At 42.1% G+C, this 24,276-nt stretch overlaps 2 protein-coding genes across 2 annotated transcripts in view; one reads left to right on the top strand and one right to left on the bottom strand.

The window, feature by feature from the left end:
• Positions 1-5,211, top strand: part of LOC310778786 (histone-binding protein RBBP7-like) — a gene marked incomplete at its 5' end in the record, with an annotated part of 48,187 nt that extends 42,976 nt beyond the window's left edge. The window contains 4 exons of the mRNA XM_083639234.1: positions 120-196; positions 1,959-2,016; positions 3,505-3,615; positions 5,052-5,211. Coding sequence (XP_083495360.1) covers positions 120-196; positions 1,959-2,016; positions 3,505-3,615; positions 5,052-5,120 — 315 coding nt within the window. The 3' untranslated portion in view covers positions 5,121-5,211. The remainder of the gene's footprint in view (positions 1-119; positions 197-1,958; positions 2,017-3,504; positions 3,616-5,051) is intronic.
• A 9,654-nt stretch (positions 5,212-14,865) lies between these two features.
• Positions 14,866-23,460, bottom strand: LOC310778681 (protein phosphatase 1 regulatory subunit 35-like). Its single transcript, XM_083639173.1, has 7 exons — positions 23,304-23,460; positions 22,114-22,297; positions 21,348-21,453; positions 19,296-19,417; positions 19,095-19,185; positions 15,357-15,490; positions 14,866-15,268 (listed from the first exon to the last, which is right to left on the bottom strand). Exons 2-7 carry the CDS (start codon positions 22,294-22,296, stop codon positions 15,104-15,106), a joined length of 801 nt encoding a protein of 266 aa, XP_083495299.1. The 5' UTR covers position 22,297; positions 23,304-23,460; the 3' UTR covers positions 14,866-15,103.
• Between the last annotated feature and the right edge of the window lie 816 nt (positions 23,461-24,276).

Genomic DNA, 24,276 nt, shown 5'->3' with positions numbered 1-24,276 from the left:
AAAATCCATGATTTTGCACAAAGCTATGATGCACTGCTGCTGTGTGAGTCAACAACTGTGCCGTTTGTGTCAGAGTGGAGTTTTGAACTGCGGGCTCCCACTGTTTCCTACTTTATCAGGTACAATGGTCACCTCACAATGAGACCATCCTGGCTTCCAGTGGCACCGACCGACGCCTCAATGTCTGGGACCTCAGGTAAAACTACAAAGGAAGCTGTAAAGGATCTGGCTTTACGCATAATCAACCCACTCTGTATCATATATACTCTCTGTAATATACGGTAAGCACATGGGCAGTGTTTACCTTCTCTCTCCGTTCACCTCACGGAGAAAAATCCTCCTGCAGAAACTCCGCCCCCACCAGCTGCAAGTCATTAAGACTTTCAATGCAATTCTCCATGGCCATACTTAAAAAAAATAAAATAATAACAGCCGTCCGCGGAGCAGATTCTGCCTCTCTGGCAGAACTTCCGCAGCTCCGTAAAACGCGTCGCAACGGGGCGCTTTGCCAGAGGAGGACATGGGAGATCTCTGTGAGGAAAACACAGAGAGAAGGTAAACATCGCGCATGTGCTTATATTACCGAGATTATTATTGATACATAGTGGGTTGATTATCGGTAAAGCCATCCATTAAGGATGTTAATGATGAACTGTTAATCGATTAATTGCCGTTAAGACCGTCACAGATAAAAAAAAATATTTTAACTGATTTGATTAACCGACAATGCGTTGTGTGCATCATTTCTGTGGTGGAACTCTCATAATGTAGTAGGCTGTTTAACTTTTATACCAGCAGCAGACGACATAACGTTACTTCACCCAAACTAGCGGTCACTGTATGATCTGGACTTGCATGTCACTGATGGGCCATGGAAACAGAAATGGTGAGGCAAGAAACGGGCAAAATGTTAAGTCCAGCGTGGGAGCGAACGGACACACACACACACACACACACACACACACAGAGAGCACTTCGGGGTGAGCTGAACTGGCGCGGTCGATTTGATACGTTCCCATTTCCAGCGGAGCGAGCAAGTTGTCAATTAGCCTAATTCAAGAAATAATGAACTAATGTCACGGAGCCAAATATGAAAGAACGTCATGAAGAAGAGAGTTGTTATTGTAGCGGACAGTGCAGGGGGTAAAATAAAGAACGTAGCCTACTACTTTGAGCTTGGTACACAGCAAGCAAGCGAGTATCCACTGTTAGCCAGGTCAGATAACGTTATCGTCGACAATGACGAGCACTTTCTTGTAAAACATACCTGGACTCCAACAAAGAAAGCTTCAGATAGTTTTCTCTCCTCCGAGCGCTCGAGCCACTTACATCTATAAGACCCGCAGATGTTAACGTAATTCCCTGGAATGCGAGACTTAACGAGCCAGTTACATGGCGTTGCATTCTTAGACATTGCCGTTTGCTTTTATTTGGTATGTTACATACAATTGGCCAAATTATTAGTTAATTCAGAGTTAGATGATATTGGAGCAGCGCAGCCATTTTATTTTTTATTTTATTTTAGCTGGAAGTCGTCACACGACCACACAACCGGGTCAAATGGGCGTGGCTACATAAGGTGAATATTGCGATGCCGTTCTTAAATACAGCTCCTGCATCATCAATGTTGTAGCCTATCCGACGTGAGGTTGCAGTGCACGAGGCGAAAGTGAAACTCACCAAGGTGCTCACGTCTGATTGTTTAGAAGAAGCTGCTGATGTGCCGTGTGCAGCAGAGACAATAACTCTGAGGATTTGCTTTATTGTGGAAAATGACATGATGCAAATAAACATGGTGGACTGTGAGCGATTTCATTAGCTACTAAACTACATTGAGAACCAGGCTGTCTGGTCCCAGTTATGATTTAAAACTAGAAACATCACACTTCCTGCATATTCAAGGTGTCTATTCCCCCAAATGGACTCAGTTTCACATATTGCTGGATCTGCCTTTCCAGTAAAATCGGGGAGGAGCAGTCGGCCGAGGATGCTGAGGACGGCCCGCCGGAGCTGCTGGTGAGTAGGCTACTGGCCAAGAGCCCAAATCAAGATTAGGGCTGGGTATTGGTTCAAATTTCAAGAATCGATTCGATTCCGATTCACAAGGTTCCGAATCGATTAATCCCGATTCGATTCGATTCCGATTCGATTAATTTCAATATCGATTTGGTTAGTAATGCTAAAACATGTTTTTTGAGCTGTAACCTGAATTACATGATTGTCCAGTTATGTAACACGGGGGTTCCCAACCTTTTTTGCTCGACCGGTTGTCAATTTGAATGGTTTTAGTTACACATATATTTACTCACCAGGTGGTGACAAACGTTAAATAACAGCCATTTCATCTGTCAATAAAGACACTTTCACAATTATGCACAGTGATTTGATTTCAGCCTATATAATTTCTAAAAGTAGATATTAATGATCAAACATTTCCATTTATGTAGCCTACAGTATTCATGTTTTTGTTTCAACTACAAACATAAATAAACGTCAACTTGAAACTATGTTTCAACTACCACACACAGCCTATAATATTATAGCCTATGTTTATTTAAAAAAATAATAATAATAAAAAAAAAATCGATCTCTGGACATATGAATCGATATCAAAGGATTAAAATAAAAATCGATTAAAAAATCTGAGAATCTATTTTTTTTTTAACCCAGCCCTAATCAAGATGTCAGCTGCCATCCACCCAGTTCCACACTCTCCTCTAGATCTTCCACCCTTATATCAGTGCGGAAGGTTTCAGCAGAGACGATGCATTATAGAGACGGTGCAACTTCCAGTCACTTCCTGTATCTGTCACGTGGGTTTCGCCACTGCCACGGCCCCCTTAGGAGACTTGCGGCAGGTCCTGACTATATTGGAGTCAATGGGAGAAGTAAACGTGATCTCAGATTATGACTGATTCTTTCTCCCCCATAATCATCAAAGTAAATATTGGGCCCATTTTCCACAACCACATATCTTCTGAACATTCGGACACTAAAATAGCATTTTTCAGATGCACAGATCAGGAGAAACTTAACTTTGTTGGAGGAGACCTGTCTCTGTCTCAGCAACACACACTCATGAGATTTGGCAACAGGAGCTTACGTTAGCAGGGAGCCATTAGCTAAAGCTACATGTGAAGTTCGCTGATGTAGTAGCCAAATCTGTTGGGAAATTTCTTTTTTTCAGCGAATATCTTAGTTACAACTAGATTGAGCTACAAAGGAGCAGTTGTGTGTTTACATGTGTGGAGCTTTGGGAACTCACAATCTCGAGCTCAAGTTAGCTTGCTAGGTCAGCACAACACTTTAAGTGGAGAGGTGACCACGCCCCTTTAGGAAACTATTGGCAGAGCATGGAATGAGGAATCTATAATCCATCATCTATGGTTTCAGCCACTAAACACTAGACTGCTGTCACAACTAAAAATCATTTCCTCGCCACATCTTGTTCACCCCTCCTCAGAATGGGCTCTAACTGTCTCTCATGCTCTTCCTCCCCATCAGTTCATCCATGGCGGCCACACAGCCAAGATCTCGGACTTCTCCTGGAACCCCAATGAACCCTGGGTCATCTGCTCAGTGTCCGAGGACAACATCATGCAAGTTTGGCAGATGGTGAGTACATGTGCTGTCTAATAGTCCACACTAGTCACGTTATTATGCAGAATACTTTATCATTCTGAAATTGTTCTCAATGATTGAACATATCAAGAGAACTGTTTAACACAGTGATACTCAACTGGCGGCCCGCAGGCGCCCCCTGTGTGGCCCGCAATGGAATTGCACCAAAAAAAAAAAGATACCCGCTGAATAAGTGTCCAAATGTTCATGTCATTCTGGTCAATACTCCACTTCTGTTATAGCATTTCAGTCTGGAATATGGAATGTCTTTCAATAATCTATAATTTAGCTGCTAAATTGTCAAATACCGCCGTCTGCTTGCTACCCAGGCACTTATGTATGTACTAACTTAACCTAACTAACTATCCGGTGTGCACAACATTGGCTGACACCCCAAAAACCTACAATCCGCTACAGAAAAATGTATATTGTTTGTTTATTAACTGGCCGCTGGCCTTCTATCATTTCACGAAAGTGGCCCCCGGGCAAAGCAAGTTGAATATCCCTGGGAACAGAACACTAAAGCATACATGCACTAAAAGCATGTAATCAGAATAAGTGGTGACCCAAAAAAACAGATTTAATTTGAAGTTTGCAGATGTTGCTTATTCTGGACAAGGGTGCACAGATGTGTTTGATTTAAGTGTTTACATCATTATAAGCTGTTATTTTTCTCCATTTTCAAAGCTTTATACCAGCACTTTCATACCGAACAAAATGTCATTGCCTTGGCCAATCTATTTGGTTTGAGGTAATCACATCAAGAGGTTTTATTCTGTTTAGAATGGCATTACAATTGTTGAACCAAGCTTCTAATTCTGCGAAGCAAATAATGTTAGCAATTTTCATGTTGAGGTACTAGCTGCTAAGTTGTATTTTTTTTTTTTTTTTTTTTTTTTTCATATTTAAAATTTTTATAGAACACAAACAAGACAAAACAGACAAACAGGCTCAGACACAGGGGAAAGAAAGGAAAAACAAAACAAAACAATATAATCAACATTACAAAGTGGTGCCGCCAGCCACCTAAGGTGCTTATGTTCCTGTAAACGATATACCTGGGATCTCACTCAAGGGATCTGTGGGAAGCCAGCCGGGTGAGTCACCCGTCACCCCTAGCCTCGTTGAGGTAGACCAAGAACGGGTCCCAGATAGTCACAAACTTTCTAAGTGTATTGGTTCTCAGGAACCTAAGTCTCTCCATGCGTATAACAGAGGTCATGTCCGTCAACCACAATTGGAAAGAGGGTGGACTGGAGAGGGAGATTTCCATTCCTTCAGAATTTGTTTTTTGGCAACAGTTGTGCTAAGTTGTATGTTTCATTGAGTTTTATTTACTTGCATGTACTCTTCTATCTCTCTCTCTCTTCCAAACATACTATAATTATTCTGATATGCATTGTGTACTTCCTTCTCTTCTGTTCCTCCAGGCGGAGAACATCTACAATGACGAGGAGCCAGACACCCCCGCATCAGAGCTGGAGGGCCAGGGATCGTAACCCACCTCTTACCCGCTGCAGGAGTCTCTATCCAGGCACGACCCCTCTTCCACCCCCCGGGCTGCACACCCAGCCCAGCCCATTCTGGTTCATCTTTACTCTAGTGCAAAATGACAGAGAGTCTCCCCCCGGCCCACTTTTTGAATAAACCGGAAAGGTACAAGCAGCACGGACGACACTCCACCTCATCAACAGAAAGATTGGATTCAGTTTTGCTTCCACCTTTCCATGGCCCAGGCTTCCAAAAGCACTTTTAGAATAGTTTTCCCATTGGTTTGCAACAGGACAGGGATTGGCCTTTTAGACCTACTTAGGTGGTAGCTTGAATCTCCCCATTTAGCCGCGTCACCTCCTCTTGAGACGCTACCAAACGGCTCCTTGAGTGCTGCCGCTCGGCCAATAGATCTTCCTTGGATTGCAGATCGTCCTCAGCCTTCCTCCACGAGGAGCAAAGACTTTCTACCTGGTTCTTTAAACCTTGGATTTCGTCACATTAGCAGGTTAATTTCATCTTTAGCTTGGATCTCTTCCTTCATGCTCCTCACCTCCTCCTGAGAGGCCAGCCACTTGTTGCTGCAGATGTTCTTTGTGATTAGCACTCTCCTGCTTGTGTCTGACGAGCATAGCTGCCTGAGACTGAACTTGTTCCTCTGCCTTTTTTCAGAGTCACTCATACTTTCTACTTGATTTTTTCGGTCCTTGGATCACTTGCTGTTGCAATTCTGAATTTTTGGAGCTCTCATTCTTCAGCGTGGCCAGCTGTTCCATTTGAACCTGAATCTCCTCGTTTCGCCTCTTCACCTCCTCTTGAGAGGTTAGTATCTGTTCTTCGAGTGGCTCCCTTTGTAGATGACCCTCTCGTTGGCTTGTAGCCAGTAGGCCTTTGCTCAACTTGAATTGAATTTGAACTGTGGTTGTCGGGGCTGAGGAGGAGCCTCTCTCCTCCGGGAAGACGGGGCTGGGCGAGCCCACCGACTTCCTGTCGTAGAACTTTCCTGTCTTGAATTCAAACATTTGAAAAAAGGCGAGACACGCACATCCAAAACCTGTATAGGGCAGGTGCAGAGCTCGAGGCAAGAATAGTACAGAAAATAAATAAAGCTCGCACACTGCAAAGGCTCCAGTTTAGGTGTTTTTATTTGACACCGGTGGTTACGTTTCGGGCAGCATGCCCTTCCTCAGACCCAGACCTCAGTCTGAGGAAGGGCATGCTGCCCGAAACGTAACCACCGGTGTCAAATAAAAACACCTAAACTGGAGCCTTTGCAGTGTGCGAGCTTTATTTATTTTCTGTACTTTTCTATTTTTTGAATTCAAACATTGTCAAGTCCATAGTGCCCTTAATCGTTTTAGCTAAATCCGGATAGTTTCTCACTCGTTCACCACCTGGACATAAGTAATAAACAACTTTATGGTCAATTCTGGGACCTGAGCGACAAATAACTTCTTTGCATTTGCAACCCTCTTCTAGCACAGGCCAATCTTCCCATCCCTCATCACGAGCTGTTTGTGTACCACGGTGTGGAACATTAAGCTGGGAAATCTGTTTTAGGGCCTTCTCGCTGCTCACTTTCTCCTGCCAGACTCTCTTCTTCAGGATCCTTTCTGCCATTGAAGTGTTAGCCAGGACCTTGGTGATGGTCATTTGCTTCATCCTCCTCCTCAACGGGCTCAAACCAGTCAACAGGAGGCTCGATCGTTGCCTCGCCTGAGCCTACTTCCACGGGAGCAGAGGTGAGGTTTCCATGTGCATCAAGTTTGTCTGAAGGTACCAAGGGCCCCTTTGTTGATAGCACTTAAGGTGTTTTCTGGTCCGCTGTTCCTAGTCTCTGTGCTTTGTTCCACATCTCCTTCCCGAGGCCCTGTGGCCGTGAGACTGGGCCCTCTTCTTCATTCATTGTTCCACCATGCTGCGTCATGGTGCAGACTAGAATGCTACCAACAACACCACAAGACCCGCCCTACTGTGCATCTGATTGGCTGTTCCTGTTTTTTTCCCAGCCAAAAGTGTTGAAGCACTCTCTGCTTTCATTGTCACTGTCCCTACATAGGATCATCATGTCTTTTGAAGAAACATTCCCTTCTGTTTTTGTTTTTTTTTGCCTCCCAATGACACCTTTGAGGCACATTCAGGTACATCAAATAACTCATCCTACACAGCTTAAGGACAGAGGATTTAGGCTCGAGTGAAAGACTAAGCTAGTGCACTTGAGATAAATGCATGTGTATATTTTTCTCCTGTTTGCCGTTGTGTGACAGACGCCGTGTGAAAACCTCATGGAGTGCTGCCCCCCCCACCACCCCCTGCAGAACCCCATGAGCTGGCGTGAATTGCAATAAAACTTTTCTAACTTTGAAAATAAAGTGTTTAAACGCTTCCTTTTTCCCTCTCAATCTCCCAACTTGACCTTAGTAACATTTCATCAGAGGCTCAGCTTCACCAAGAAACGCTGCAAATAAACAAATCCATCGGCCTGAGATCCGGTCTAGAGACCCACCCGCCTGTATCTGGTCATTTGTATCCGGTATTCTCAGGAAGGCCTTGAGGGAATTCCTTCAAATTTAGCTCAAACATCCGCTTAGACTCAAGGACAAACTGATTAGATGTTGGTGGACTTACGTCCGTCTCATTCTCATGACCGTGATGGAGAGTTTCTGGGTGTGTGGCAAGCAAAGCCCAGAAAGGCATTGAAATCCACAAGTCTCAACTTTCCAGTCATACCCAATTTACACAATTCCAAGACTATTTATGGACCCCAGTATGCAGAAATAGTCTAATAAATCATGTTTGTTTTTGCACACACAAAAACTGCATGGAATTAGCATAGATTGGGCATGTCTAAAGGCGAGACTCGTGGGTACCCATACAACCCATTCTCATTCAATAGAGAGCCGCAGGGATGACGTATTTTTGTAGTCAGAACGCGGAAGTCCCGAACTTCCTGGTTCTTCACTGTTTCTGTCTATGGGATTTTTGAATGGGTTTTTGCCGCGATGCTTCAAATACGGTCTCTGGGCAACGCAAGATTAATCAAACGCGAACCAGAGTTCCGTCGGATAATCTTCACACGAGGACCACTTTCATGAGTTTTGTAGCGTAAATGCGAGCCCTAAAAGTAAAATGCTCGAGCTAAGCTAATCCAGAACTACACACTGTCGCATAGGCTTCCACGTCACGTCAGCACTCAACTGTTGTTGATGTGTGCACTGATTACCCCGGGCTGAACGGGGCTGAACCAGGTGAGGGAAAGAGAATTTCCGTGTTCGCCCTTTGAAGTGGTGAAGTTATTGACATATATATCCCCATTGACTCAACAGTGTAGTCTCATTTAGCCGTTTGCTAGCTAGCCGCCCTTTTAACGGCACGTAAAAGCTTCAAAACTCGTAAAAGTGGTCCTCGTGTGTGAAGATGATATTACTAAACACTGGTTCGCGTTTGATTAAGCCAGCGTTGCTCAGAGAGATTATTAGAAGCATCGCACCAAAAACCCATTCAAAACTCCCATAGGCGAAAACTGTGAAGAACCAGGGCTGTTAGCATCGATTATTTCCGGACTCCTTACTGCGGCTCTCTATAGCAGTATCTTCACTCTGGCTTTAGACGCTGCCAGTGTCCTCAAGGAGTAACAGCCTTTTAGACTTGCAGTTACTGCCCCCTGACAGCAGGGTGTGCTTCAGCACCCCTACTTCCAGCGTTCCCTGGGAGTTTTCAATGCAGCAATCTCATCTGTTTTTGAAACTGGGTTAAAACAGGACTGCAATGTGGACGTTGATGGATACACTATAATCAGAGCAGACAAAGAGATAAGGTAAAATCACCAAAATCTATTGCCGGTGGCCTCGGTTTCTGGTTGGCAACTACAGTTCACTGTTTTGAACAAATGTGTGGTGGTCTCTGAGAAGAACCCTTCACATGTGGCTGCTACACATTGTTGGTAATGACCTAGTCTCAACGCCAGACCCATGAGTTCTTACGCCGATACAATACGGTGCAAAGTGAATCGATTCACCGTGTCAGTATGTCACTAATGAAACAGAGCTGTGCTGCGTTTAAATATTCCTGACTGGAAACTGGAGGAAAAAAGACCGCTTTTTGCTGCAGCTGCGTCTGGTCAGTGTTCAGCGCCATTGTTGTTTTGAGTTTTGACCGCCAGAAGGGGCGTTCCTTGTACTTACGTAACGCCCCTTGAAAGCTATGAATTCTTCCTGGGGTCAAACAACTTGCATAGTTTCAAGATATCACATACAAAATTCATCAGAATCAGAATCAGAAAGACTTTAATGATCCCCGGGGGGAAATTGGGACAAGTTACAGTTGCTCGCACTCAGGCATGAATATCCACATTTCAAGGTTCAAGGTTAACACAACATAGCATAACACAGTATCACACAGGATCTCCCTAAATGTAAAAACTGTCATTACAGTAAAATGCAATAAATACAATAAATTAAAATAAAATAAAATATAAAATAAAATAAAATTACATTGTACAAAAATGCATTCTGTACAAACGGTACAATTTTGGATATTACATACATACTGTACCTTTCAAGATATTGCATACATCAGAATTACCTACATACCATTAGATGTGTAGAATATACATAAAACTATATCACATATTATGTATACCTATACCATTACCATATCTTATATATATAATTATATATATAACTATTACCATCACATATGTATATTATATATTAGATATGTACATGCTTCAATATGCTCTATATATATATATATATATATATATATATATATATATATATATATACACATACATATATACACATACATATATATATATATACACACACACAGAACTCCATAACTCCAGTTACAATTCCCTTGCAAGGTTACAGTGGATTCAGGGCTACTTGTCTCCCATCATTCACGGGGGTCAGCAGCACTGCGCAATTCTATAGTAACAGAAACTCAGCAACAATATTCCTGAAAAAAGTGGAGGAAAAAGAGATTATTGAACTTGTTAATAAATTCAAAAACAAAAAATCCACAGATTGGAACGGGATAGACATGTCTTTAGTTAAGGAAGTAATAGCGGTCATTGTAGTGCCTCTAACCCATATTTGTAATTTATCTTTTCAATTGGGCTGCTTCCCTGAAAAAATGAAAATAGCGAAAGTAATACCATTGTTCAAGGCTGGTAATAAAAAATTATATACCAATTATAGACCGGTTTCACTTTTATCTCAATTTTCAAAGATTCTTGAAAAACTTTTTGTTGCCAGACTGGACTGCTTTATTGAAAAGCACAAACTATTAATTGATTGTCAATATGGGTTTAGAGAAAGTAGATCAACCTCGATGGCCTTGATGGAGCTTATGGAAGAACTTTCAAGTGCAGTAGATAATAAAAAGTTCGCTGTGGGGATTTTCATAGACCTGAAGAAGGCATTCGATACTCTAGATCATAACATTCTGTTGGAGAAAATGGAAAGGTTTGGAATCAGAGGGGTGGGACTGGAATGGCTGAAGAGCTACATCAGTTACAGGAGTCAGTTTGTGCAGGTGGCAGATGCCATGTCCAAACCTGCTGACATTATGTGTGGTGTACCACAGGGTTCCATAGTTGGTCCAAAATTATTTATTATGTATATTAATGATATTTGTAATGTGTCCGATATTTTGAAATACGTGATTTTTGCTGATGACACCAATATTTTCTACTCAGATGTCTGTTTACAGAGGTTAATGGAGAAGGTGACAGTAGAACTAGAAAAACTTAAAATGTGGTTTGATGTTAATAAGTTATCTTTGAATTTAAATAAAACTAAGTTTATGATTTTTGGTAATCGCAAAACACATTTAACAACTCAGGTAGGTTTAAGGATAGGAGGGGTTGATTTAGAAAGAGTATACGAAAACACTTTTCTGGGGGTAGTAATAGACCATAAATTTAGTTGGAAATCCCAAGTGAACAAGGTAAGATCTAAAATCTCCAGAAACATCGGGGTTTTGAACAAAGTAAGACACTTCCTTAACTGCAGATCCATGATCACTCTTTATTCTACGTTGATTTTACCTTATTTAACTTACTGTGTTGAGATCTGGGGTAATGCTTGCAAAACCACACTACAGTCAGTTTGTACAGTACAGAAAAGAGCAATACGAATAGTGAATAATGTTGGATTCTATGAGCACACTAATTCATTATTTATAAAGTCAAAAACATTAAAATTCATGGACTTGGTGGATCAAAAAACAGCTTTGATTGTGTACAAAGCCAGAAAGGGAGTGCTCCCATCCAACATACAAATAATGTTCAAAGAAAGAGAGGGGGGTTACGCCCTCAGAGGCGAACAAAATTGGAAACAACCCTTCTGTAACACTGCCATGAAAAGCAGGTGCATATCTGTCTGTGGTGTGAAGTTGTGGAACGCTTTGCCGGAAGAATTAAAATCAAGTAAGAATGTGTTGATCTTTAAAAAAAGGTATAAGGACATGATGATGGAAAATTACAGTCTAGTTCCCAGGTAACTGAATGATGTAGGGGACAAGGAGAGAAAGAAAAGAAAAAAAATAATAATAAAAACAATAATAATAATAAATAAAAAAGTGTATGTATAAGTATATATATATATAGGTATATGTATATATATATAATAATAATAATAACAAAACGATTATAAAATGTATGAATATGCATGTATGGATTGTGTTTGTTTTGTTATTTGCTACTTACTGGTTTTTGACTGTTGTATTGCTTATTTATTTGTTTTGCTTTTTTTGTTGTTTTTTTGTTTCCTGTATTAGGATATTTTTTCCTTGAAATCCTTTGTTGTTTATATGATGGCAAGTAAGGACAATGTCCAAAATGTCTGAACATGATGATTTTCTTATTTTAATTGTAAGAAAAGGGGGGGCTTTACATAAGCGTTTGCTTCTGCCCCTAACCTTTGGTTATGACCTAAGTGTATGGTTGGTGGTGGTGGTGGTGACCAATAAATTTTTCATTCATTCATTCATTCATTCATTCACTGCTGTCCCCTTCCATCCACGACCCCAAGAAACCAACCCACGGCCCCAATTTGTCTGCCTTGAGAGATAAGCAGTGAGCATCAACCCTAAAAAATAATAATAATAATAATATAGTAACAATAGTTGTAATAATAATAATAATAATAAAAAATAAATACATTCAAAATACAGAGAGCTTTGTTCTGCAGTCAGTAGACATCGGTGTGTATGCCTACTTAAAGTAAGTCACTTCAAGTCTAATCAGCATAACAACCATTTTCCTACCTTGATTTAGAGGCAATACTCAAGGGTCTATGCTAATTAAGCACCAATTCAAAACTCGACTAATTAAGCTATCCACTTGTATTTCAAAGAACCTTTTTGGTTCAGTTTACTTTCATAGATTAATAAGCCTATAGCTGTGAGGTAGAAATGTATCTTGCTGCTTCAAGCCTTTAACATCAAATGTCCTTTGAAAAGTCCCTGAGCTGAAGGAATCTATAGAATGATCCATCTTAATATTGAAGAGAGCTTTGATGCTTTTGAGCTTTGCTGCTGTGAAAAATAGGTTTAAAAAGAGGGAGAGGGGAATTGAATCATCTTTTTTTAACATCTCTAATTATGTGTTTATTTTAGTTTAGTGTTATATTATATTTAAATGTGACCATCCTTTGCTGTCTATCTAACAAAAACAAATGATACAGTACATCCAAGGGATTCTAGGGCTCCAAATATATCATCATGAAAAATGCCTATAATATTTATTTAATATTCATAGGACGTTATAATGTGGCACTTGGTACAGTGAGTTGAAAGTGTCATTTGTGGGACTTTTATCCTCTATAGCAGGGGTTTTCAAAGTCTGAGACTGTGGGCCTCCCCTCAGACAAAGCCCCCCCCCCCCCCCCCCCACACACACACACACACATTACTTGCTTACCGTAGTTTCGCTAGATTCCTGGATACCAATGGGATCGTGAATGTTATTTGATCCAATAGAAACTCAACAATTGAGACATGATAGCCTGATATTGCTGTTTGACATTACATACAGACTATAAAAAAAACATCTGTCTGAAGCCATTTACTTGTTTCTGACACTGGGAAGAGTGGGAAAAACTGTAAAATTCCCAAATCTCTGAACTATCTTTAACCAAATCACACATGGCTATGTGATCTCTATTTGATATCTATATGTTTTTCACTTCCATCCACTGAGCCTCCCCTGAAACTGCTTGGAGCTCCCCTGGGGAGTCCCGCCTCCAACTTTGAAAACCTCTAATATATGGTATAATAATTATAATATTCCAATAGGAATTTATGGAGTATCTGGGTAGCCTCAATTGTTTTTTAGTGACCATCTTGTATTTGTATTCTTATGGACTTACAGTATAGCTTACTCGTGAGTTTATAGTGACCTTCGTATCTATGTATCATTAGGCTATATACCTACTCCTATAATATTCCTGTAGGCTTTGGTGTGTGTGTGTGTGTGTGTGTGTGTGTGTAATCAATGAGTTTATGGTTAACTTAATGAAGTCATACTTTGTTTTGTTTTTATTTATTTTTATCCCCGTCTGCCAATTACTATTTCTGACTTTGTCTGACATAGTCACTTTATGGTGACCTCATTCATATTTTGTGGTATTTGATCATATATGGTATTATATAATTCTTCTATAATATCCCCATATAGTAACTTAGTGAGTCTGAGCAAGTTCATATGGAATTTTCCTATCACCTGTGGTATCACAATAATATCCCTATACACAGGGACTTTGCTGTGATATATTTGTATCATCAAATCGTATTGCAGGACCACTGTAAGCTAGCTGTTTCAGGCTATAGACCACTGTAAGCTAGCTGTTTCAGGCTATAGACCACTGTAAGCTAGCTGTTTCAGGCTATAGACCACTGTAAGCTAGCTGTTTCAGGCTATAGACCAGCAGAAGTAGAGCCACAGGACCACTGTAAGCTAGCTGTTTCAGGCTATAGACCAGCAGAAGTAGAGCCACTGTAAGCTAGCTGTTTCAGGCTATAGACCAGCAGAAGTAGAGCCACAGGACCACTGTAAGCTAGCCGTTTCAGGCTATAGACCAGCAGAAGTAGAGCCATACGTCTAACCGCTGTGGCACCTCTCTTGGAAGTTGGCACAGGTCAAATCTAACTTAATTCAAACCAAACAAACATACTTAGGGGAACATTCAGGAACATTCAGGAACATTCAGGACCAATTATTAATATAGCCATGGGAGTTTGGTGATCTGTTGAACACATAAAAATCTTGTCTCAGCCTATAGTATATGATTAATAATTAATAATTTATTCACTAGAACTATAAATTATATTTATTATGCAAGGTATGAATGTATTTGTATAGATATAGATATATATTTGTATATATGTGTGTGTATGAACATATATGGTTTATTGAGAATGTAAATAGTATAACTAATCTAATAATAGTTATTCAGTTTAATAACTATTATTATTAGACTATGTGTCTTGTCACTGTGGATTCTAGTCTAATAGTTATTAGACTCTGTGTCTTGTTACTGTGGATTCTAATCATCAGGGACTGCAGAGGGAAATGAACTTGTAGCTAAATCTGCTGCAAAGGATTTTTTTTTTAGAACCTCTTTACACTAATTCCCACCTCAGAAATGACCATCATAGGTTGAGAACCACTGAACTAGATCACATACCCCCCCGCACACACCCACACACACAGAACAACACATTGAATAGTGGTTCCACAAGACTTTATTGACTTTTTACTGCAACATGAAATGAATATTGGATTTGAAAAGAAAAAAACTGATTTTTTAAATTAAATCAAATCTGATAAAACAATGTGATTCAGGCTCTCCTATTAGATTAATTGATTAGTCAATAACATCACACGGTCTCACCAATAAAATCACAGCATCAACAGCCAATCAGAGCGCTCATATTCATAGCAGCTGTGTGTGATATGTATATGTTTTGTGTTGTGTTCGTGTCACGCCTGCCAGCGTGTTTGTCGTGTGTAAAGGTCGAAGGTTGCGAGGGCGGGGCGAGGGGAGGGGCTTGCCTTGCTGTGGGTTGGCTCCTCCCCCTGTGGGAGTGGCTTCTGTCTCTGGAGGTCAGAGGTCAAGAAGAGGAGCAGAGATGGAGCATCCGCCACCTACACACACACGTGGATTATTGATGGTGTTTATCAGTCACTAATAAGACTAATACTCCTTGAAACCTACTTGAAAACATGCTAGTACCTTGTTGTCATGGTTACGGGGGGGTGGGGCCAGCAGCAGCCTATCCTGCAGCGCCTGGCTGATCAGCTGATCATCTTCCACACTCACACTGACCAATGAGCTGTAGAGGAGCTGAGAGCGAGAGACATTCACTCCTACAGAGAGGGAGAGAGTAAGGCCCAATTCCAATCCGCCCCCTTACTGCCTCAAGCCCTTAGAGGCGCGTTCACGTGAAGGGAGTGAGGGTTTAGGGATGTCCCACAGTGAAATCGCAAAGTGAATGAGGGCTCGGAGTGAGCCCTTTCTGCCCCCTTACCGTAAGGGAGCAGCTGTGGCCACTTACGGAAAGGGAATTGCCCACAATGCATAGCGTTGTGATGTATAAAACGGGGAAAGGCTGCAAATATCTGTCAAAAAAATAAAACAACACGCGCGAAACGAACACGGTGTTTGCGAGTGTGCTGGAATGCCTTAATTGACAATGAAACATTACATTAATAGGGATTTCAGATTAGACAAAAATATTATATCAGAGGAATGCAAGTAGTTATTTTACACAATCCTAGAATAATCATCGATCATTTCTATTAGGTCTACAATTGCAATCCACAACTTTTTTGATGAATGAGAAATAGTTTTACCGAATCTGTATTGTACAGTATTGACATTGTGTATAATGTTGGGTGACATGTCATTATTATGCTTATTTTAATTATAATTACACATGTTGCAGATTGCAGATTTTGCAGTAGGCTACATTTATTTTTAAATGACCTGTTGTCCACTCGGAGCCAGAGCCTGGATGAGAACAGACTCATCTGGGAGTCTATTCCTCAAAGCGTCTTGACAATAAACAATATATAGCGAACCCCAAACCTGCCAGAGTCAACATCATCTTGTCAAGTGCAAAGGGCTCTGCTGTCCCAATCCTCCTATTTATCCAATGTGGATCCCTTCCACACTTGATGACTCAACCACTTTCAGATGGCGGCCATTAGAGGGACTGAGGGTTCAGGGCTTGAGTGTTTAGGGGGCCCCTATCCCCTAACCCTATCCACTACCCCTCCGTTTGCGCGTTCACGCGGAGGTCCGCCATATTAAGGGCCGTCCCAAACCAATTCCTACTGAGTGGAGGCGGCTTGTCAAACCCTTAAACAGCGAGTCTGCACTGGTGCAGGCTCGCCGACGGTTGCTGCAGAAACTACGTCCGGAGGAAACATCATTCAAGTGTAAGTTAGTTCCGTCTACTTCTTCCAAGTATTTTAGATCAAACACGTACCTTTATTTCCCTCACAGTGACTTTACATCTCAAACTAAATCATGGAATATGTCGAGTTATTAGTCCACAATTGAGAGGGTATAGGTTACTGTATTCAAGACAAAGTGATTAAATGACAGCTAAGCATAGACCTATTATAAACACAGTCAAGAGCGATGTGAATATACGGCACGAAATTGCGATGCGAGTTTTGACCCACCTGTCAATCCACAGATGTGTTCCGACGCGTCGGAAGCGAATTTCTGAAAAATCGGAAAAAATAAACACCGCAATAACGCTCAGCGAAAAGGACTTATTTATTATTTTGTAGCCCATGTGTGTCTTTTTTATATTTGTGGATGGTTATTAATTAAAAAAATATATACATTTTGTGTGTAGTCTAAAACATGTCTATGCATAGACAACATTATCCTGGGCTAAATGAGAGCTAAGCATAGACATAACGTTAAAATCTTGTGCTCAGATAAATTACCTTTTATGTTAACGTGGAGGACTTCTCTAGTGTATATTTTTGTATTTACTGCTAATTATTCATTTTAATAATGTATTTACTGCTTGGTCTAAAATAGGTCTATACATTAGCCAGCTATATGAGAGCTAAATCATAGACGCCCCGTTGAAATCACGTCTATTGTGGAACAGCATGACACAGGCAACGCGTCTGTCCGTCTCCATGGTGACGGCTCCTTCCTGTTTCCGGTAAGGTAGCGAGGGCGTCTCACTTGTTCGGCTTCTCTTTTATGCCTCTCCCCTTAATCAGCAGTGCCCCTACAGCTGCGAGTGGAACTCCATTTGGAGTGGCACTCGGTAGTGAAGTGGTAGTGAGTAGGGAGTGGTTTGGGATTGGGCCAGTACTGTAGGTTGCTAGGTGGAAGGTTGTTTCACTTTGAAAACACTAACACAGATAGCGGAAGCGGAGGAGAATTCTGTATCGTATGTATCGATATTGAAAATCAACTTCATGTCATTGTCAATTAAATAATAATACTGTTTTATTCTTTTGGACTATTCTTCTTCACATTGACTTAAATAATAAATAAATTAAGATGATAAAATAATGACATGAGTGTCCATATTAACACATGTTTAGATTGTGTGTGTTTTAATGTGAGTGTGTACTAGTGCAAAGTGCAGTGTCCATTCACCAGAGGTGGTGTTGTGTTAAAGGAGCTGGTTTGTTTATGAATATGATTATTAATAATTCTTACATTATTAATAATCAAAGCAATATGGACAGCGCCTGACAAGCCTATTTCCTCATTCATTGAAAGCGCACATCAAAGTGTATTAATTAGCGGAGCTTTACTGTATGTCAGAATCAAAGTCTGCGTTGGATATGAGTTACTGAAGGACTGTCTAAAGTTACCGCTTTTATTCACATCAGTCATTTGATTTCTGCCTCCACGAGCCTACAGCAGCTTACAGTATACAAAAAAAAACCTACATGTGTTTTTTGCCAGTAGAAGTAATATGTAATCTCAGTCTAAATTTTCCAAAATCCGTAGGCCTATTTAGACCATAGATTTAGAAATGGAGGCTCAATGAATAATTATCTCTACCAGGGCAGAGGAGCTGTGGGGGGAAGAGGGGACCAGGGCAGAGGAGGGGGAGGAGGGGACCAGGGCAGAGGAGCAGTGGGGGGGGAGGGGACCAGGGCAGAGGAGCTGTGGGGGGGAGAGGGGACCAGGGCAGAGGAGCTGTGGGGGGGAGAGGGGACCAGGGCAGAGGAGCTGTGGGGGGGGAGGGGACCAGGGCAGAGAGGGGAGAGAGGGGACCAGGGCAGAGGAGCTGTGGGGGGGAGAGGGGACCAGGGCAGAGGAGCTGTGGGGGGGAGAGGGGACCAGGGCAGAGGAGCTGTGGGGGGGGAGGGGACCAGGGCAGAGGAGCAGTGGGGGGAGAGGGGACCAGGGCAGAGGAGCTGTGGGGGGGAGAGGGGACCAGGGCAGAGGAGCTGTGGGGGGGAGAGGGGACCAGGGCAGAGGAGCTGTGGGGGGGAGAGGGGACCAGGGCAGAGGAGCTGTGGGGGGAGAGGGGACCAGGGCAGAGAGGGGAGAGAGGGGACCAGGGCAGAGGAGCTGGCACAAGTCTATTGTCTCTCCTCTCCCCTGTCTGCTGCAGGGGAGCTTTATTTTATTGTATAAAATAAAATAAAGTGCTTCTGATTCTGAGTCGAGTAAGGCAGGTAAGAGTAGAGCCGTACTGTGCTGTTATATGTGGTGGAAATGAGCCATTACAAGCCCAACACGTTAACTACCAGACCAAAGGGACAATCCCTTTGGCCAAGGACCAACATGCTTGCTTTATACCTTTTTACATAGCCTAGAGACTCAGACTCGAACACTGGGGACTTGACTCGACTAGGTCTCAAGATATAGTGACTTGACTACGACACTGGTATGATGTGTGTGTTGTGTTAGTGTGTGTGTGTGTGTGTGTGTGTGTGTGTGTGTGTGTTGTGTTAGTGTGTGTTATTTTGTTACCCTCAGTGGCCTTGGTGTTGATCAGGGTCTTGGTCCTCTCTGAGTTTCGCAGAGTCTCCTGAACAGCCTTCTGGGAGTTAAACTCTGCCCCCTGTTGGACAGAAGGCGTGTATGACAACACCGAGTCAGAATGAGCTGACTGTAACTGTGTTGTCATGGCGACCGACCGCGGAGTCATAATGAGCTGCGACTGTAACCGACCTGTAATGACTGAAGCTCCGCCTTCAGGGCCAGTGAGGTGTTTAGCTCCGCTCCCTCCAGACATCCTGGCTCCTCATTGGCTACTGCAACCGGAGGCCCCGCCGTCTGGCCCGGCACTCGGCCTATCAGAGGAAAGGAATTAGATCATTGACATAATAGTCAGAGGAAACAGTTTCACCTGATCTAATCAAGTTCGATAGAATTCTAATTTAGGGGCGTGGCACAACAACCGTCGGGTCAGAATTTAGCTATAGCTCATTTGCATCTGCGGTCCCTGGGCAATAATAATAAAACTTCAGCTGCTTATTGGCCGTCTTCGTCTTCCTGTACTACAGAGCGTCATCGACACAGCCGTTACCCGAGAACGCACAACTTATATGTAACGTTACGAGTTTACACATTTGACCCTATTCACTGGAAATTGGGGACACCATCTTGGATTTGTCAATAAATAATTAACTGGTGATAATTTCACTGAGCCAGTTGTATTTCCTGAGTCTTAAAACCTAGAGGGAGACACCAAAACCACCTTTCCAGGTTGAATAGTAATTGAGATTTGACCTGTATTTAGCCTTCAAAGTCTGAGGCTGTGGGCCTCCCCTCAGACAAAGCCCCCCAACCCCAGTTTACTTGCTTCTACTTCCTTTCGCTAAATTCCTGGATGCCAACGGGATCAATTATTGCAATTATTTGATCTCAACAACTGAGACAAAAACACATTTTTAGCAAGAAAATCAATCAGTTTCTTCATTCAAACACTTTGAAAACATTAGTAGAGGCCTTAGTGCAGTGTCACTATGATGATGCTTGCTCTTCCTGGTACAGTGGCTCTCCTAAACATATAAAGCACAGACTACAGACACCTAAACATATAAAGCACAGACTACAGACACCTAAACATATAAAGCAGACTACAGACATCACAAAATAAGCTGGTCAGGACTGTGCTCATGTACTCATCTCAGCTCTGAACTGGCTCCTGTGGGTAAGAGAGTGGCTCAGATTAAGTTGGGACTGACCTTTAAAATAAGGAAGGCTACAGTCCCTTATCATCTGGTCAATTATTTTAGCTGGGTGTGTGAGACATAATTATTCCACAAGAGGGAGCCGGACAGATATGACCCTAACCCTAACCCAAAATTAATTGTTATATACAGCAGGAGCTCTGTGGAACCAGTTAAATGCCAACAAAACAAAATGGCTGCTATTTCCTAGAACTATCAATGAAAATCTGAGTATCCGCACAGTGCAGGACGAGCCAATTGATTGTATTTCTTCATACAAATATCTTGGTATTTGGTTGGACGCGAAACTTTCCTTTCGCGTTCACATTGACCATTTAACGAAGAAATTGAGGAGGAAAATTGGTTTTCTATACAGAAATAGATCTTGTTTTTCTCTTTGTACTAGAAGAGCAATTGTACAGTCTCTATTAGTGTCTGTCCTGGATTATGGGGATGTTGTGTATACGCATGCCCCACCTACCATCCTGAAATCCCTTGACGCCGTCTATCATAGCGCTCTGCGCTTTATAACAGGTGACAGTTATTTAACATTGTATTTTGTATGATAAGGTGAACTGGCCCTCCCTGTCATCTAGAAGCAACATTGCCTCTTGTTTATTTACAAAGCTCTGATTGGACAGCTTCCTTTGTACTTGTCTTCACTTCTCACCCATGTTAACATAAGCTATCAGACACGTTCTCACATTAGACTGTCTGTCCCGCGAGTGAGATCTGAGCAAGGTAAGATTGCATTTTCTTTTCATGCACCAGACGGATGGAATCGGCTCCAGGACACTTTAAAACTGGAGAACTCCTCGAAAGCAGTAAAGCAGTAAAGCAGTAAAGCAGTAAAGCAGTAAAGCACTGTACTGTACGTGAAGAGTGCACTTGTTTTACCTAAACTGTTTTATCATCTTGTCTGTACATTTCTGTATGTGTTCTTTGTAACAGGGCACTCTTGTAAATGAGAGTTCGCTCTCAAGGACCTTTCCCTGTATAAATAAAAGGTAAAATAAAAATACAAAATACAAAATAAAGCGTTGGTTACCATGGCGATGTCCTGTCCTCCTCTGCTTCCTGGCAGGCTGTTGTTGGGGCACGTTGCGAAGCGTGTTGCTAGGCTCTATGATACCCACTGGCTCTTCAAAACGCACCTACAGGGAGCAAGAGAGACCAAAATGACACACACACGTCTCACACACACACACACACACACACACACACAGGGTGGGGGGATCGATACAGCATACTATTGTGATATTTTGTGTGGCAATATATCGTATCGCACGAATGCCAAATATCGCAATATTTTATTATATAAATTGTCAGATGCAACATTTCTGACTTGTTCACAATCCCATTGTGCTGCAATAAAATATATATATTGCAATACTCAATATATCAATACCAGGGTTTTTCATTCAGAGGCAACGACCTCTGTCAAATTTAGTGCCACTACATTTTTGAAAAACACTATTTTCTAACAAGCGTTGCACTCGGTGGATTTCTGTCATTTGTAATTGTGGCATTATGCCGATGTGTTTACAATTTAATGTTAAATATTCTTTAATCAAGTTATTTGTTGAAAAAAGCAGCCTTCTGAGTACCTTTGCATCGTCAAATCGGTGCACAATCAACATGGAAAACGGTGATTCCCCCCCCCAATAAAATCGGTATAGGTCTAAAAAATCCCATATCGGTCGGGTTCTAGTTCCACCTCCACACACACACACACACACACACACACACACACACACACACACACACACACACACACACACACACACACACACACACACACACACACACACAACCTGTCTGTGCGTCTTTCCCTCGATGTGTTGGTGTGGGCGGGGCTTAGGGTGTGTGGAGTAGGTCTTGGGGGCTGGGCTAAGGGCGAGGGACAGGTCAAGCTCCGGACAGAGAGGGAGAGAGGAGGAGGAGAGGGGGAGGGGAGCAGGGTGGGGGGAGGGGGAGGGGGAGGGGGAGGCACTCATCCTGAGGAGACAGACAGACAGGCAAGTAGACAGACAGGCAGGTAGACAGACAGACAGACACGCAGACAGACAGACAGACAGGCAGAAGACAGACAGACAGACAGACAGACAGAAGACAGACAAAGTGACACAGTCAGTTATCAAACTCTTTGACCAACAAGTGAGAGAGATACAGACTACAGACCTCCACCAAGGCCAACACTCCAGTCTGCTATGATATGATGAGGAAGTGTACTGAAATAATCTTTTGACATTATCTAAAAAGAAAACTGTCCAAATCCCTGTAAAACCCCGCAAAACTATTTCTATCTGATGAAAGTTCCTCCGTTCGACCCGCGCGCGCTCTACTTTTGATCAACATTAAAATGATTACCTGTGCTTTGATAAATAAGCTGGTTCAAAATAAAGTGGTTACATTTCACCTTTTTTCTTGTGGTCATAATAAAAAGTATATGGAATTAGAAATTATCAATAATTATCAATATCGACTGATATGAAATATTTTATATCAATACAAATTGTTTGGCTATACGGCCCAGCCCTAATAGTCTTTGTGCCCAGGCTTAATACAGCAGCATACAGCCTTTCTCTTGAATCTTGCTTGTAACATTTACATTCCATGAGTACGTGTTTCACAGTTTGTTGTTTTTTGCAAGTTGCACACAATCCATCTTCATGTTTTCCAATCTTTGCCAAGTCCCATGCCAGTCCACAGTGCCCCAGTCTCAATCTAGTCATCACAACTGTGTGTCTTCTCTCACTCCCTAAATAACAATGTTCTTTTCTTACACTATTTTGTATATCAAAGTAGTGCCGCCCCTTCTTTTCATTTTCCCACTCTTTCTGCCACACAGCTGTTATCCTTCTTTTGATAATGGATCTACATTTCATACGTCCCAATGGGCACTCTCAGATCGACATCTCTCTTCAGGGACCACTACAAGATCCGAGCTAGATCCGAGCTAATGCTAATGCTAATGCTAGCTGTACAGACAGTCAGCTGTTACCTGAGTGTGTTTCCGGACAGAAACCTTCCCCCGGGCCAAGGCGGATACCGTTCCGCTGCTGCTGAGCCCAGAGAGAGAGAGATGATGATGATCCTTCCTCACTAGATTAACATCTCTTTCTGTTTTAGCTTTGTTTGTTTTGCTTAAACTTCCCTCCTCCCTTCACAACGTGACGCACCACAACACGCTCCTCCTGCTCCTCCTCTTCCTCCTCTTCCTCCTCCTCTTCTTCTTCTTCTTCTTCTTCTTCTTCTTCTTCTTCTTCTTCTTCTTCTTCTTCTTCTTCTAGTTTTACGGCGGTTGGCACCCACCTTATTGGTGCATTACCGCCACCTTCTGCTCCGGAGTGTGGAGACAATCGAGTCAGAATCAGAATAACTTGATACAATCAGAATCAGGGGGATGTGAGAGAAAGCTCGTAGGTCAACATTAGGCTAGTAAAGACAATGTCATCTAATCTTACATAGGCTATAAGTACAGGGTACCAGATTTGGCCTAATTGAATTAGTTTAAGACAAGAAAACAACACAACACAACACTTGCCCTGTAACCTAAGTACAGATTTGGTACCCTGTACAAGTAGGCTACTTACAGGGTCAATTCACATCATACCCTACTAACACTAACCCTAACCCTCTGAAGTCGAATTGATCACTCCCTGTCTGTCTTTACTTTTTTTGTATTGTTATGAAAATTATTTGTATAACTTACAGCTGCATACCTGGAAACTGCCAATCAGATGCAGCATCCCATGCTGGTCACAACACCAGCATACCAGCATCCCATGCTGGTCACAACACCAGCATACGGTGTGACCAGCATATGTGACCACTGACCACTGACATACACCAGTACACTATGCTGGTTTATGCTGGTCACATGCTGGTGTGACCAGCATAAACCAGCATAGACCAGCAAGAAATTCATGCTGGTCTATGCTGGTTTTTTCAGCAGATGCGAGTTGTTTGTGATA

The sequence above is a fragment of the Poromitra crassiceps genome (assembly GCF_964638095.1).
Source record: "Poromitra crassiceps genome assembly, chromosome: 6".
Taxonomy (NCBI): Eukaryota; Metazoa; Chordata; class Actinopteri; order Beryciformes; family Melamphaidae; genus Poromitra; species Poromitra crassiceps.
This window is presented reverse-complemented; position numbering and strand designations above follow the sequence as displayed.